The sequence below is a fragment of the Amia ocellicauda genome, chromosome 5, assembly GCF_036373705.1.
Source record: "Amia ocellicauda isolate fAmiCal2 chromosome 5, fAmiCal2.hap1, whole genome shotgun sequence".
Taxonomy (NCBI): domain Eukaryota; kingdom Metazoa; phylum Chordata; class Actinopteri; order Amiiformes; family Amiidae; genus Amia; species Amia ocellicauda.
In genome coordinates this window covers 47354565-47371497 of record NC_089854.1, presented here as the reverse complement: position 1 = coordinate 47371497, position 16933 = coordinate 47354565, and the positions used below count along the sequence as shown (strand labels likewise).

Genomic DNA, 16933 nt, shown 5'->3' with positions numbered 1-16933 from the left:
TGTAGAAATCGTGTAGAGTTCCCTCAGTCTCTCTGAGTAGGACATTCCCTTCAGACCTGGAATAAGTCTGGTTGCTCTCCTCTGAACTGCCTCTAAAGCAGCAATATCCTTCTTGAAGTGTGGTGCCCAGAACTGTACACAGTATTCTAGATGAGGTCTAACTAGCGCATTGTACAGTCTTAACATTTACTTCCCTTGTTTTAAATTCTACACTTTTGACAATATACCCTAGCATTCTGTTTGCCTTTTTTATTGCTTCCCCACATTGCTTGGATGGAGAAAGTGAGGAGTCCACATAGACTCCTAGGTCTTTCTCATGCGTTACTTCATCTAGATCTGTAGCTCCCATAGTGTAATTATAGTGGACATTTTTGTTACCTGCATGTATTACCTTGCACTTGTCCACATTGAATTTCATTTGCAAGGTGTCAGCCTACAACTGAATATTATTAAGTCCCTTTGAATAGCCTGTGCTGCCAAGATTGTATCTGCTGAGCCACCTATTTTAGTATCATCTGCAAATTTGACAAGTTTGCTAACTATCCCAGAGTCCAGATCATTAATATAGATTAGAAAAAGCAAAGGCCCTAGTACTGATCCCTGTGGAACTCCACTAACAACCTCACTCCAGTTAGAAGCGACTCCTCTAATCGACACCCTCTGTTTCCTATACATCAACCAGTTCATAATCCATCTACTTACATTACCCTGAATGCCTACAGCTTCCAATTTGAGGATCAGTCTTTGGTGTGGAACCTTATCAAAAGCTTTTTGGAAATCTAAGTATATCATATGATATGCTTTCATGTGATCTACAGCTGCAGTTGTATGTTCAATTTTTTAAAATAAATTAGTAAGACATGATCTGCCTCGTCTAAACCCATGTTGACTATTTCCAAGAATATGGTTTTCATTGAGATGCTCCTCTATTTTCTGTCTAATCATTTTTTCCAACATTTTACAGGTGATGCAGGTGAGACTGATTGGCCTGTAATTTCCTGGCTCAGTTTTGTCCCCTTTCTTGTGGATTGGGATGACAATTACTGTCGACCAGTCAGTTGGCACATCCCCTGTTCTAAGTGTCATTTGGAATAATCGAGTTAGCGGCCTATAAATAATTTCCCTCATTTCTTTAAGTACTGAATACTGATTATTATTATTGTTATTATTATTATTATTCTCGTTTCTGACCGATTTGTAAATGCATCTCCTCCTACAGTGTTCAACTATTCCTTACCAAACTATGATCATTGCTTTGCACAACATCCCGAATGATATGCTATTACTTTTGGTGTAGGTCTGTGGACTACCTTCAGACCTACATGCCACTTCTTGTGAAAGTGAAAGTAGTTTATAACTGTGAAGAACTGTGTAGAAACCACTTATACCTACAAATGCCATAAAAACTGCACATGCTGGTGTCATGGTGTTGCTAAAAACTGTAATAGGAGTCTAAATTGTGAAATGCAACAACAATCTGCTTCTCCAAAACCTAATGACACATGCATATGCCACTTCACACACATGGATACCTTATGCCCCACTATTACGCTTGTTCATCAGAAGTTCCTCGGGGGCACGCTTTGCCTGCCATGTACAATTCTCGGATTCCAACTTTGGTGCCTTCTAATCCATGCCACTTATACCCACTGTGACACAAATTGGCATGCATGACACTAGTACAGAGTCCTACTATGGGTGTCAAAGGCTAGTTGCCCCAGTGAAAAACATGGGTGCTGTGGGCCAATGAAAAATAAACATATGCGTCGCTTCAGACAAGTATCACATTACCTCTACACTGGAATGCAGTACGCACATGAAACTCAGCACCTATGTCTATGTCTGTGCATTGAACATAAAACCTGATAATTAAGTTTGTGAGGTACACGGTTAAGCTGCAATGTTGGATTTAACATGTGTCCGTGTGCAAAAATGAAGACAGCTACTACTCCGGAAGTCTAAAGCCCAGTGCCCTGAAACTTTGCATGTATTACGTAGACACTGCTGTCTATCACGTCTGCAAGAGGCAAGTGACTGCATTCAACAACATGGCAGCTACAAGAAAATGACTGTGCCCGAATGCAAAATACAAATATTTATAATAGCATGAAGTTGACCCCAGAAAAACCTATCAGCACAATTCAAATACTAACCAAACTGTGTAACAATATGTCACTTTTGACAGCAAATATATTCAGAACTATAGTCTTACGTACTTAAATTGTTAGTGATTAAACTAGTAGAAAGATCTGTAAAAGTTGATGAAGCCAAGCTGATAGGACACAAAACCTGTCTGTTGTACACCAACCAAAATGAAAGCTTCGCATGTCAGCCTCATGACATTCCTTATGTAGACCTCTACCTCCATCATGAGGCCAAACCTGGGAATTGCAGTCTGCATCTTGAATGACACAATAAAAACTTCACATATACACTCACCTAAAGGATTATTAGGAACACCATACTAATACTGTGTTTGACCCCCTTTCGCCTTCAGAACTGCCTTGACATTGATTCAACAAGGTGCTGAAAGCATTCTTAAGAAATGTTGGCCCATATTGATAGGATAGCATCTTGCAGTTGATGGAGATTAGTGGGATGCACATCCAGGGCACGAAGCTCCCGTTCCACTACATCCCAAAGATGCTCTATTGGGTTGAGATCTGGTGACTGTGGGTGCCAGTTTAGTACAGTGAACTCATTGTCATGTTCAAGAAACCAATTTGAAATGATTCGACCTTTGTGACATGGTGCATTATCCTGCTGGATGTAGCCATCAGAGGATGGGTACATGGTGGTCATAAAGGGATGGACATAGTCAGAAACAATGCTCAGGTAGGCCGTGGCATTTAAACGATGCCCAATTGGCACTAAGGGGCCTAAAGTGTGCCAGTAAAACATACCCCACACCATTACACCACCACCACCAGCCTGCACAGTGGTAACAAGGCATGATGGATCCATGTTCTCATTCCGTTTACGACAAATTCTGACTCTACCATCTGAATGTCTCAACAGAAATCGAGACTCATCAGACCAGGCAACATTTTTCCAGTCTTCAACTGTCCAATTTTGGTGAGCTTGTGCAAATTGTAGCCTCTTTTTCCTATTTGTAGTGGAGATGAGTGGTACCCGGTGGGGTCTTCTGCTGTTGTAGCCCATCCGCCTCAAGGTTGTACGTGTTGTGGCTTCACAAATGCTTTGCTGCATACCTGGGTTGTAACGAGTGGTTATTTCAGTCAAAGTTGCTCTTCTATCAGCTTGAATCAGTCGGCCCATTCTCCTCTGACCTCTAGCATCAACAAGGCATTTTCGCCCACAGGACTGCCGCATACTGGATGTTTTTCCCTTTTCACACCATTCTTTGTAAACCCTAGAAATGGTTGTGCGTGAAAATCCCAGTAACTGAGCAGATTGTGAAATACTCAGACCGGCCCGTCTGGCACCAACAACCATGCCACGCTCAAAATTGCTTAAATCACCTTTCTTTCCCATTCAGACATTCAGTTTGGAGTTCAGGAGATTGTCTTGACCAGGACCACACCCCTAAATGCATTGAAGCAACTGCCATGTGATTGGTTGGTTAGATAATTGCATTCATGAGAAATTGAACAGGTGTTCCTAATAATCCTTTAGGTGAGTGTATGCTAGAATTAAGTGAAAAATACAATGGCACCTTTCAAAATTGATGCATGCAATCAATAAATTAACATTATGCTTCACTGACATTGAAATACACACTTCAAGTGACAAAATATTGAAAAACAAATCTATACTACATTGGATTAGAATTGAAAAGTACACATTTAATAACACATGCATTTAAACTACAAATGCCTGTTCTAATCTGAAACCTACTGATACATCATGGAAGCCTTAAAAGTTGCATGCAACTTCTAGTTTGTTGTTGTTTTTTTTCTTTCCCCTATGTCTCTTGGTTTCAGATCCCTAGTCAACTCCCTGGTTAACTTTCTGTGACCGAGAAACACTGTTATTTACTTTCATCAACTCAGCAGCTGAACTGAATTAACTGAATTGACTGAATTGATAGGTAAACTACAGACAATGCTAACTTCAATTAAGGCAAACTTAAAATAAAATGAGCAATGCTAAGACTGGTCTGAAACTAGTCAAGCAACAAGATGGCTGCCTCTCACCTGTACACTCCTGTCTCTGTCTGTGGCAACTTGTAAATACTTCTGTTTTGTATGAGTGGAATATGAGTGGTATTTCAACATAAAATCACAATTTCTCAGACTTTAATGGTGGAAAAATATCAAAAAGGTCAACATTTAAAAAAAACACCTTTTGTTTTTCTGAAAAAACTTGGTAGTACTGTAAGATAGTAATAAGAAGTCCAACCAGGCAAAAAATAAAACTGAATGTAAAGAGTTAATTGAAAATTGTGTAAATTTGCTTTCTCAGTTGATGTGTTATCAGCATAAAAAACGTATTTTGCAACCTACAAGAAGATAAGCATGTTGACATACTTACACATTATTTATTGGAAAAACTAAACCATAAAACATATTACGATTTGTTGTTTTAATGAAATATGGTGCACAATATGCATACAAGTACAAGTATTTCAAAATTACCAGGACCTCAATTTGTTTTATTGTTCTGCTTAAGATTTATTTTCTGGATCATGGCAGTATCATTTATCGTGATACTAAATTAGTATTGGTATCGTGAAGCAAACTTTTGGTGATTATGAAAATCTTGACATTTCTAGGGATTCCAAGAAGTGACGAGGCTGGGCATTATTGTTGTCAAAAATACTGATACTTTGATACTACCGCAATACCACATTTCAGAAACGGTTTTGAGCTATGCATTCGGTAATATCTAAGTATCAGAGAACTCTACTTGTATAACGAAACTTGTGTGATTGTGTCTTTCGCTTAAAAGACAGGCTTTTTGTCTGCGCAGTGACCATACACCTCTGGTGGAAACAACGTAGAGACAGCCGGTGTTGTAACCGATGGACCAATGGACCATATTCCATTCCTTAGTCCTTATGGTCCCAGCGAAAACGAGGCTTGGAAAACATCAGTTCCGGAAGTGCGATAAACAAACATTTATCACTGTTGTGTTCCCAGCCGTGGAGGGGTTCCCGATATGACAGATTTAAACCCCTGTCATTTCACAAATTTCCAGTAGACAAAAAAAAGGAAATCCTGGATTATCACAATTCACCGAGACATTGGACCACTTTTTTTTTTGTTTTTTGTTTTGTTTTTGTTTTTTCCCTGAATGGTATTGATTGGACTGCTTAAATTCGGTCAGCTCTTAACACTAGAACTGCCGAGATTTCAGATTAAATTAGATTACACAATAAACTGTGTAAATTGGTATAGAAACCAGTATGCACATATGTTAGCAAACATACAATTAAAAAGCAAACAACCAATTATAAACATAGCATAACATATAAATATAACATCTTCTGTAACGTGAAAGCACTTTCAAATGGCTCTGTGTCTATGACAGCTGCGTACATCATTGCAGAAAACTAGCTTTTCAACACTGAAGTGCATTTGCCATGGACACGATGTTTCACTGTGAAACATGAACAGGTCTGTTTTGTGTTGCATTTAGCAACGTGGCAGTGTCTTTATTCTTTGTGCCCATTGGCAGTGCTGGGTGAGGGGCATCTTCTAAGTGCTGTATAGATACTGAATTGTACTGACAACAGCAGTGTAATAAACACTAACAGCAGCCAGCCTATCGCCAGCCCCACACCTAATACAAAAGAATTAGCATACATGATCAAACTAGGTGACTGCAAAGCATTGATCCAGAGACCTGGGTTTGCAAAATGATTAAGATTTAATTCCAAAGGAAAGTTAGAAACTTGCCAATCAGAGGACAGACAGACGAGAGCTAGATCAGGTGTGATTCTTGAATTCTGTATATTTTAATCTGCTAATAAAATAATGATATTAATATATGAATACATGATTTGAAGAAATGTACGTGTTTCACAACTATATTTTTTTCACAATGACTAATGTCATTACAAAGACCAAATTGTCGGCTTTATTGTATTCAGTATAGCCTATACCGCATAAACTGCGGGTCCAGCGACTGAAGAAAGAATTTATCTTATTGAATTTGACCAGTTTACGGCTGAAACACCATATTTATTTCAAATATTTAGTAAAATATAAGAACAGAAATGCAGGAGAAATTCACATATGCAGATATTTACATTTGTATTGCAAAAGCCGCTCAAAAAGCGGCTATGCGGTTCTAGTGTTAACCAATTCCTAACAATTTAAAAATAAGGTGTATTGACAAAATCTGATTTGTTGTTAGAGTTTGTTACTCCATTTAAGTCACTTTGAATAAAGGTATCTCTAATAAAAAATTATTCAGCTATATCTATTTGCCTGTTATTTACTGTATTATTTTTTGTATCATGACTGGTGTGTGCTACATGCATGTTCTGTATATCAAATAAAAGGACAGTAAATTCTCATATGAAATACATTTGCAATATATTATAAATCTATGCAATAATAATGCAGTAAAACATGAATGTGACTATTGACTGCTACTGAAACAAGACAGATTAAACCAGTCATGGAAGGTTAAACCACTCTGTGTTATGTCGGCCAAAGAAATTACTAAAATATGAAGCAAATTAAGAAAATTGTTAAATGGTTAGTGAAGTCTGGACAAAGTTTTCTTAATACCATGATAGGCCTACTTATGTTTACTGCTTCGACTCATTTGATCTGGAGTGAAGATTGTTTATCTTCATGAAAGGAATGTGTTTTTGTTTTGTTAGGATTTTTTTGCGTGGTTTCGAATTGGTATCGAGTATCGTGAAACTTTACTGGTATCATATCGTAGTTCATAATTGTAGCATCGTGACAACCCTACTGGGCAGTTTCTTTGTGTTTGAGAATGTCACTTTCACAGTTTGCTTCTGTGTATCTCACTTCCAAGTGAACATGAATGAGTTTGCTCTCACATTGCAAATAAATTGGTGAAGCAATGTCACAAATGTACTGAGTTTGTATTCAAACAAACCAAGACCACTCTTCTGGGTCTGGGTCCAGTCTGGATCAGTTTAGTTTGATCCGCATCCTGGTACGATTAATTATTAGCAGGGGGTTCACACATCTCCAAACCACACTTCAATCTGCATCAAAACATATATCAATCGGCCCCAAAAATTTACTGAATGGGGGGTCTTCATAACCAGGGATCTGAGGACCACTATCATATTGTAACTTCTAGGAGGATAAACTTATAAAAAGAATGTCTTCTCAGATCTCAGTAAAAAAAAAAAAAAAAAAAAAAAAAAAAAAAAATCGAACTTACCTGTGCCACAGCCTGCTGACCCGCTGTAAATGCTGCTGTGGAAACCACACTCACAGCCCCTGCCGCATCTGTCTGTCCATCCAGCTGTTCATCTGTCACCTGGACCACTCTGTAAGTCACCTGTAGCCAAACACGCATGTACAGTCAGAAAATATGAATGTGGCCATGGACACATACAGAAATGTGCAATTGGAGTTCCAGAGTTCAGAGTTTTTTTTTTTGGGTGTACATTGTAAGGGTATTGGATAGTATTGTACAAGACTGCAACAATTCTATGAGAGTACAGATTCAGCAGAAATAGGAAGGTACTGCAGCCCAAAAAGAACCATTATTTTTATTATTTTTGTTATTTTTCCTTCCTATAGCTACAGAAAAAATTTGATTATTCTGAATAAAATAAAAATAATAAATAATAAAATAAAACTACTGATTTAAGGAGCATCTTTATTGATTTATATGTGGGCCACATCCAGCCCTTGAAAGGTTAATGTGTGGCCCATGTGGCCAGCTCAGATTCTCTGCTTATTGCACAGTTAAATAACAAAATGCAATACATATTAAGAGGAAATTATAAAACAAATGTAGCATTAAGGGTGGGGGTGTATTGTGATAAGAGCATTCTAGCCCTGAGCTGGAGCTCTGATCTAAAGAAGACTTCTCCCCCAAAGTTACCAGAATTCCTGAGCTCATCGGCCCATGAACTGTTCTACGTCAAAGTGACAGTTTTGGGAGTCGGCTCACCTAGAATGGGCCAAATAGCTTGGAATCCCTGCTGTGAAAATGTCTGGGAATATGGCGTGGAGGTAATAAAACCCTTTGAAGCAGGTGAGAGCCGAAATCCCGAAACAGAGCTACGAACGCAGGCCAACTGACATTTCCAATAGATGGCATGGATTGACATCAGGCATAAATCGAGCCTCCTCCAATAGGAGACTGGGGGCTGAAACCGGAGTCCGACCTCGCACACTCAAGAACCAATCGCCTATGATCTAAAAGGGCATAAAAAGATAACGCACAGCACTTTCTCTCTCTGTCTCACCTGAACCAGTAACTCGCTGCCACAACTCAACTTGTAGCTCTGTTGCCAGAACCGGAACCGGAAAGCAACAAAGTCTTTGCCGGCAACAGAATAGTTTAACTGGGAGAAGGAGATTGAGCCTTACGAAGAATTCTTTTAAAGAACTTTATCAAGAAAAGAACTTTAGAAACTGCGCCTGCCCGCCTGTACCCATCTGATCAGTGGAGTTCATACAGCTGGACAATTGACTGTAATAAAGTCGACTGTAATACAGAAGTGTTCAGTCATTTAAATAGCTATTGAGTCTTAAGAAACTTGACCCTCGGAAACTAACAGGGCCCTGGTTTCCTCAAAGACTCTGTCTTCAAGTAACTTCGGTGGAAAACCCTGCTTGCAAAAGAAGAATCCTGTGCACAACCATGGAGCCTTCAAACCAGTGGAAAATCTGTTTGGAAAAGACTCTACTTTCGCGAAACCCCAACTTCCAGGAGCATCGACTTGGGAAGTTATTGGACAAAGCCGAACCGGGACTGCCTTTGTTCCAAACCACACGGACCTCGCCCCACCCCGTGGAGCCTCATGCCGTGTGCTTTTATCTGATACCGAAGGCAGAGAGGCCTCTCTGCGACGAAGTTCAGATAAGTTTAACAGTTTGGAGTTTATTATTCATGACATTAGAGAAATCAATTAGAAATGTTATTCTGTGAGTCATAAACTTTAGAATTTGTAATATCATTTAGTATTTTCTTAAATATAAATGAGTGCTGCATTAAATGGTTTTGTTTGGCAATTATAGAAATAAAATCTGTCAATGCTGTTTAATGTCCGACTAACAATACTAATGAGAGACTCACCTTCGTCTTACTAAACAGTATTGTAGTCAATGTGTTTGTAATTTTGTTTAACGATCTGTGTGTTATCATATGCAATTCCATGTTCTTTGATTTGGTCACGGAAGTGATTTGTCTTTGATTTGTTGATCTTGAGTGAATTTTTATTAGTGTTTCCCTTTTTGTATAACTAGTGTGGTGCTACATTTTATCTTTGTTTTTAATACATTTGAGAATTTATATCTTTGGAATTGGTGTATGCGTCCAATTATTGCAGAAATTTAGTTCTACAAGATTCTAGGATCCTTGATAAGGTGATACTTAAATTCACTTCTTTAACTGAAATTTATAAGTGTACCTTACACTACACAAAGATGACAAACTAAGTAATGCAGATTGCTACATAAATAGACATCCAAATGTTATTATTTATTAGGAGAGGGCCATAGACAATTCTCAACTTGGTAAAAATCTCACATTTCTGGTATTGCTCAGTACGGTCAGTATACACAGTATCTCACAGATACACAGTAAGAATATGATGACAATATGAAATGTACACTACCATTCAAAAGTTTGTGGTCACTTATAAATGTCCTTGTTTTTGAAAGAAAAGCAAATTTTTTGTCCATTAAAATAACATAAAATTTATCAGAAATACAGTGTAGACATTGTTAATGTTGTAAATGACTACTGTAGCTGGGAACGGCTGATTTGTAACGGAATATCAACATAGGCTTCAGGGCTCCAGACTGCGACTGAAACGGTCGCATTTGCGACCAAAAATATTTATTTGCGACTGATATTTTTGCTCAGATTGCCACTGGCGACAATATAAATGTACACGTTATGATTTAAAAATGTGCATGTAAATGTCTTTTTACTTGCGTGTTCTGAGAGGAGTAGCCTATCACATCATTTGTTGTGCTGACGTAATAAAATGAGATGCTGCGCTTGAAAGTTTGAGTGATGAAGAGGGCATGGTGGCCAAGTGGAAAGGCGTCGGTCGGTCAGTTTGAGTGAAGAAAATAATAAAAACTGTTTCAGCGAGTTAAAGTTCAAGAGCGAAAAAAAAGCACGGAGAAAGCATGTCAAAACGAAAAATATCAGACTTTTTCAAATCTCAATCTCTGTCAAGCACTAACGCTGATGGCACACCTGCAGGCTCCAGTTGTGCTAGCATGCGTAAGATGGAAAACGACGGACACACCCGAGTACAACACCCAAGTAAAAGTGCAGAAAGGCATTTCAAAACATCATGGATTCAAGAGTTTACATGGCTCAGGTACGACCATGGCACACAGACAATGTTTTGTGACTTTTGTTCCAAAGCGGGCAGAGAAATAGCGGGGAAAACGGATTTCATTAGTGGAATGAACCATTTAAAAAAAGAGACGGTGAGAAAACACGGTGATAGTCAAAAGCATAAATGTGCTCGTGACCATGTAATCTCAACGAGCGCTCCACAAAAAACACAGTCTCGTGCATGCGAATTACATGACGAGAAAGAATGGAAGGAGCTAAAAATTAAATTCAACACCGCCTATATGATTGCATGTGAAGAGCTGCCCTTCACCAAATTTACTTTGGTCCCCCGCTCTCACAGATACTGACCGTCAACACCCCCCCCCGGCTCACACAGTTTTTGACTGTCACCCCCCGCTCTCACAGCACCTTGCCGCATGAGGAGGCCAAACTACACCCAGTGGCCAAGTGATGCTGACATGATTATGGTCAGTGACACTGGCTCAGAGTCAGAGTAAAGAACCATTCTTAGTGACTGTATATAGTTCTCAAGTTGGAAAAGATGTTCAGTTTCCCACTTTAAGTGAAGTTCAGTTCCCAGGACATCCATAAAATGCTGACGTTGTAAAAGGAGGGCAGATGCACACATGACAGGATGACGAAGTAAGTAAAACATTTAAAGTGCAAGTTCATTCTTATGTGGCACCTGTTTGGCGCCTGATTTTTTTGACTGGAGCCCTGGGCTATCTGGGATATGCTGGCCTTCTAGGCAGAGTTGCAAAGAGGTGCTTGAGGTGTTCAGATCACAAAGAAGAACATTTGTGAGACACGGATCAAATGAAGATGCTGGAGGAGTGCTTGACGGCATCTGTCAAGCATGGTGGAGGCAATGTGATGGTCTGAGGGTGCTTTGGTGGTGGTAAAGTCAGAGATTTGAACAAGGCAAAAGGGATCTTGAAGAAGGAAAGCTATCACTCCATTTTGCAACGCCATGCCATACCCTGTGGACGGCGCCTGATTGGAGCCAGTTTCCTCCTACAACAGGACAATGACCCAAAGCACAGCTCCAAACTATGCAAGAACTATTTAGGGAAGAAGCAGTCAGCTGGTATTCTGTCTATAATGGAGTGGCCAGCACAGTCACCGGATCTCAACCCTATTGAGCTGTTGTGGGAGCAGCTTGACCGTATGGTACGCAAGAAGTGCCCATCAAGCCAATCCAACTTGTGGGAGGTGCTTCAGGAAGCATGGGGTGAAATCTCTTCAGATTACCTCAACAAATGAACAACTAGAATGTTGTTAACGAAAGCAAAGTTTGAAGGACACAATTATTAGTTCAATTAAAAAATATTATTTCTAACCTTGTCAATGACTAGATTTCTTATTCAAACTCATTTCATGTATGTTTTCATGGAAAACAAGGAAATGTGTAAGTGACCCCAAAAGTTTGAACGGTAGTGTATATGGTACAATTCAACAAACATTGAGAAATAGGGCTTGACATGACTGATATGGCTGGTATGTAAATTAAACAACAAACTGACTGTCTGTCAGTCATCATCTTGCTGGTGCGATGCTTGAAAAGTGCACTCTCTTTTTTTTTTTTTTTTTAATACATTTTGATGAAGATGTAACATGTAGTTAGAGGCAGTTCAGAGGCAAGCAACCAGACTTATTCCAGGTTTGAAGGGAATGACCTACTCGGAGAGATTGAGGGAACTGAACCAGGGGTGTTGCTAGACCCTATTTAGTGGGTCTTCAGCCCCCCTTTATTTTCTCTCAGCCCCCCTGAAAATAGTATAATCAAACATCTATGTCCATCAGCACCCCACCACCTCCATCCCAACTAACACAGCAGAAAAAAGACTGTAGCACCCCCCGCCCCCCACCCCCGCTAACACCACGGACAAAATACCATCAGCACCACACCCATCGCTAACATCGCTGACCCCTATAACTATGTAGAGAAACGCCCCTGAACTGAACCTCTTCACCCTGGAACAAAGACTACATGGGGATTTGATTCAAGTCTTCAAAATCATGAAGGGCATTGACCACATCAAACCAGAAGAGCTTTTCCAGATCTGCAGGGACACACGGACCCAGGGACACAAATGGAAATTGGGCTTCAATGCATTAAAAAGAAATAGTCTGGATAAGGATCCTTGAAACACTAGTCATTATTTTACTGATCAAGTTCTAATAGTCAGGTTCTAAGTTTAATAGAACATAAATGTTTAAACTATGAACTATTCACATCCCTATTACCTAGCACAATACTGATGTTGTGTTATCCGTCTCCCTTCCTGTCCTGGCTACCCACTACTGTTACTATTTTTGCTGCAGCCGCTGACCTGACTTCTGATACAATTTTCTAGTTTGAACCAGCACGTGGCTGCGGCATCCTCTTCATCACTGGACACTGCTGGCATAGCAGGACTACTACCAAATAAGTTGGATAGCTTCCTAAGTGTTGCTGCATCTGAATCAAGGGACTTTGCTTTTTCTTTCTGCCTTAACTTTACTACATTTACTACATTGAATCAACGTCTCATGGCTATATCCCCAGGCTATATATATATCAGTGTGTGTGTGTGTGTGTGTGTGTGTGTGTGTGTGTGTGTGGAAAGGGGTGGGGCTACCAGCTGCAGCCAGTCCCATTTTGCTCAGGGAAGTCTGACAAATTGGTGCTATACATCATTGGTAAGCCCCAGATTATCGGTCAGAGATAATAAATGTAATAGTCCAGCCTGGTAATTAGTCAATTATAATATCCATTCAGTGGGCTGAGAGATTAAGTTTTTTTTTTTTTTGTGTGTCAGTTCAATGGCCAACCGGCCCATGGGGCAATTCTCCCGGTGCTCAAGATGGCCAGTCACTTCCTCACACACACAGCTCAGTCAGCTCGCAAAACAGACACAAGTAGAGACTTTTAGCAGAGATTCAAATGGCCACAGAAAAGGACAGGGTCAATCACAAATACTCGAGTAAATAAAGAGAAATGTTGAAAACACTGGAATACTTGTACATTAAAATTCATTAGAAGGGAGATAATTAGTTGAACTTATATTGACAGCGTGAAAAACAACTCTGGTTAAAATAAGTAAAGCAAAGTATGAAACAACTAGATGTGAAGCACAAGCCACAGCTGTACACGGTTTAAATTTAACAAGTTGTCACATGATAGTCATGGATTCCATGATGTATTCTTGAGTATTGTATTCCATGCATGTTAACCTCCTGTAAAACTGTACAGCTAATTTGAATAATAACACTCTCCTTTCCCCTTAATTTGCATGACATTGGGTTAACAGCTAGTGCAATAAACCAAGACCATGTAAACCCAGAGAGATAGGGTAATTTAATCAAGCATATTGTCTCAACTAAGGTTAAAACACGTATATAAACTCCACCTTTGATAGCAGCAGGGACCTTTTGACCATATCATGAAAGTTAGAAAAAAATCATGAAAAGTTAGTTTGTTTTTTTGTTGCACTAATGTGACCATATAAAAATGTAACAAAGTGCAACCAATTGGTCAGAGTCTGGAACTCTGCTTCGTGTTCTATGACATCTTGCAAAAAGCTAAATGTCTTTCACTGAACCTGAGCTTTTAATAAGTGCGATATATATATGTCGGAAGAAGTGTTACATCATGATGAAAAAATATAAAAATATGTACCGTAAAGCTGGTCATACTTCCATTGATAACAACACTTTAATGGCAAGTCTTATCAAGAGGAGCCGTTATGTTCGATTCCTTTGCATGGGCTTTGGTGAAGTTTATGAAGAACTAAGCACGTTTTTTAAAAATAACAATTTGAATCTTTGCAGAATTTACTCAGTGTGTGCTTGGTTTTTGGCTCAGTTAACTGGCTGACTGCTGTAAACCGGCGATCATGTCCGTCCATTGCATTATTCACCAGTCCGACTCTGGGCAACACTGGAGCAATGCAGGAAACCATGAAAACAGTTATATGCCTTGTTAATTTCATTCAGGAGTATCTAGCTTATACCAAGACTGGTATCTAGTCTTCAACAATCTCCTCATCACTCACCTCAGCCAAGAAGTCTTGCTTCCAGTCCCTTTGAATCCTCTCTCCATAGGCATAGGTTGAGTTGTAAGAGTCCCAATGTTGAGATAATGTTAAATTGTCCCCCCTCCAATAATTTATGCATGGGTCAAAAAAAAATAAAAAAAATTGTATGTAATACCCAGTCACACATGGTGGTTAGATAGGTGTTTTTTTCTTCCTCCTTAAGTTTTCTTTCATGTCTAATAATGTTTTGTCCGGTTTTATCAGAGGTGTCATGTAGGAGAATGTGTCAATCAAAATTAGAAAAGTCTTCTTGTTGGCTACTGATGGCACACAAAATTAAACTTTTAGTTTAAATGTTATTTTATTGATTTTTATTTTGAGCAGATTTTGGGCAGATGAAAAAGGTGGGAGAGGAATTAGAGAGAGCTGCTATACATAATTGGGATCAGCCGGGAGAAGGGCCGATAGGAAAAACAGAAAGGAGAGATATAGCTTTGAGGATTCTATACAGGCCCTTTTCCATTTTGTACTACGTTTAGTTTTTTCACTTGCATCCATAGTGACAGTAAAGTATAATTTAATGTAGTGGTTGCTAACGACTGACACCGTCCTGTTTGAGCTGTGTATGAAGACTGGGTCTACTTTAAAAGATGGATTCGGAAGGACATGAGTTGCTGAGAACTGGTGATAGTGCCACTCTCTGGAGGTGAGTTCAGCAATGATCGAATAGGATCTCACAGTCATAGAGAGAAACTAATACTATTAATAATGGCAGATCGGAACACTAAGTTACTAAAGTTTGTATTAAAATGTACAAAAGATAAAAGTTTTAATGCCCTGAGAAGGGACATCAACAATGTCTCAGAGCCAACTCAACAGTGCTGTGATTTGTCATGTCCATAAAGAAAAGCTGGACCTTTTGGTTAAAAAGAGCATTTACCAGGAATGTATGGCTCCAAATGACAGATGTAAACATGTGTTTGGATGTTTCACCTAGAACCAGTTCATCTTCAGGCAGTGATGCTGGGATCAGTGGGAATGAGAGGTTGTTGCCTTTTGTTATTAGTTTGATGTATAAGTTATTTAAAGGTTGGTGTACAGGTGCCTCCATGCAATTTTAAGTTATTCAAATCTATGTTAATTTTAAATTGTTAATGGCTTGATGCTGCCACACTAAACAAAATCTATGTTTTTAGATATCTGCCTTGTTCTTCTCATTATTACTATCATATTTTTTTAATGCATGAGTTGGCGGCAGGGGGAGGGAGAAGACAGCGTCTATGCCCATGCCTCTATCAGTAAGTCTCGCAACCTTTACTCCACATTCTCCTCCCTCTTCACCCCCACTTCCCTTCCTCCTCCTCCTCCTCCTATGTCTGCTGACAATTTTGCCTTCTTCTCCACTAAAATCACAGACATCCACAAGCGCTACAACAGCCTAAATCTCCAACTAACCAATCTTCCTTTTCTTCATTCTCACCTCTCTCTGACTCTCTGCTCCTAGGCCACAAACCCTTGACATTTGCCTGGAACCTCCACCCACTCACCTCCTCTAAGCAACTGCTCCAGATCTACTCCCCTGTTTCACCTGCTTTCAAACAAGCTTCTGTGATTCCAATTCTTAAAAAAAAAAAAATAGCAATAATAGCAACTAGTCCAATACAATCAAAAGTCATAACCGTAATACAAAGCAAAGTCCCGTTTAACCAAATAATCACTCGTTCTCCAACACTCGCAGAATCTCCAATACTCTCCTCCTATGCTCACATCTGCCTCCCCAACCCTGGAAGCTGTGCCCTGTTTGGTTATAAGGAGGTGGGGAGCCAGTCACGTAGCATACCTTGTAACCACCTAAATTAATTTCCAACCTTCCAAATAATCAGATCTTTGTTTCATATTATTCTACTTAATACATGATTTTCAATAAGGATAAGACTACTGATTATATAGTTAAATTGGTCAGTAGTGTGGCGTAGTGGTTAGGGCTCTGGACTCTAGAGTAGAGGTCTGCATTCCCGCGGCTCTCCCGCGGGAACCACGGGACCCGATCAGAATTCTTGCGGCGCGGGAATAAATGTTCGAATTAAAGACGGTAGCGGTCGGTAACTCTGCTGCACTTTGGACAAGAGCGGGCGGTGTGACAATAGCCCGCTGCCGACATCCTTTGACAGCAGCAGATCCAAGCTTTACTCACTCTTATCGACCCCCTGCACAGCCTGCTCTGAGCACTGTGTTATGCACGTGCTGCACGGACGAGTGCTTTCTGCGTCACACGTTACATCTACACTCGTGCGCGCAGCACGTGCATAACACAATGCTCAGAGCAGGCAGGTGGTCGATGAGTGACAGAGCAAACTAACGATGACAGAGCAAATCGTGGATACGCTGTCATTGAAGAATGTTCAACTTGGACTGGTAAATGGTCAGTTTAGTGCCAAGAAGCCCACATCAGGCAAGTCTGATGT

The 16933-nt window shown here is 39.7% G+C and overlaps 1 protein-coding gene and 1 pseudogene across 2 annotated transcripts in view; one reads left to right on the top strand and one right to left on the bottom strand.

Annotated features, from left to right (window-relative positions):
- LOC136749050 (putative nuclease HARBI1) overlaps positions 1-16933 on the top strand; it is a 470787-nt pseudogene that overhangs the window by 378170 nt on the left and 75684 nt on the right.
- The window catches only part of usf2 (upstream transcription factor 2, c-fos interacting), a 123541-nt gene that overhangs the window by 65081 nt on the left and 41527 nt on the right, over positions 1-16933 (bottom strand). For both annotated transcript variants that reach the window (XM_066705526.1, XM_066705525.1), the window contains exon 4: positions 7336-7455. In XM_066705526.1, the coding sequence (XP_066561623.1) occupies positions 7336-7455 (120 nt within the window). The remainder of the gene's footprint in view (positions 1-7335; positions 7456-16933) is intronic.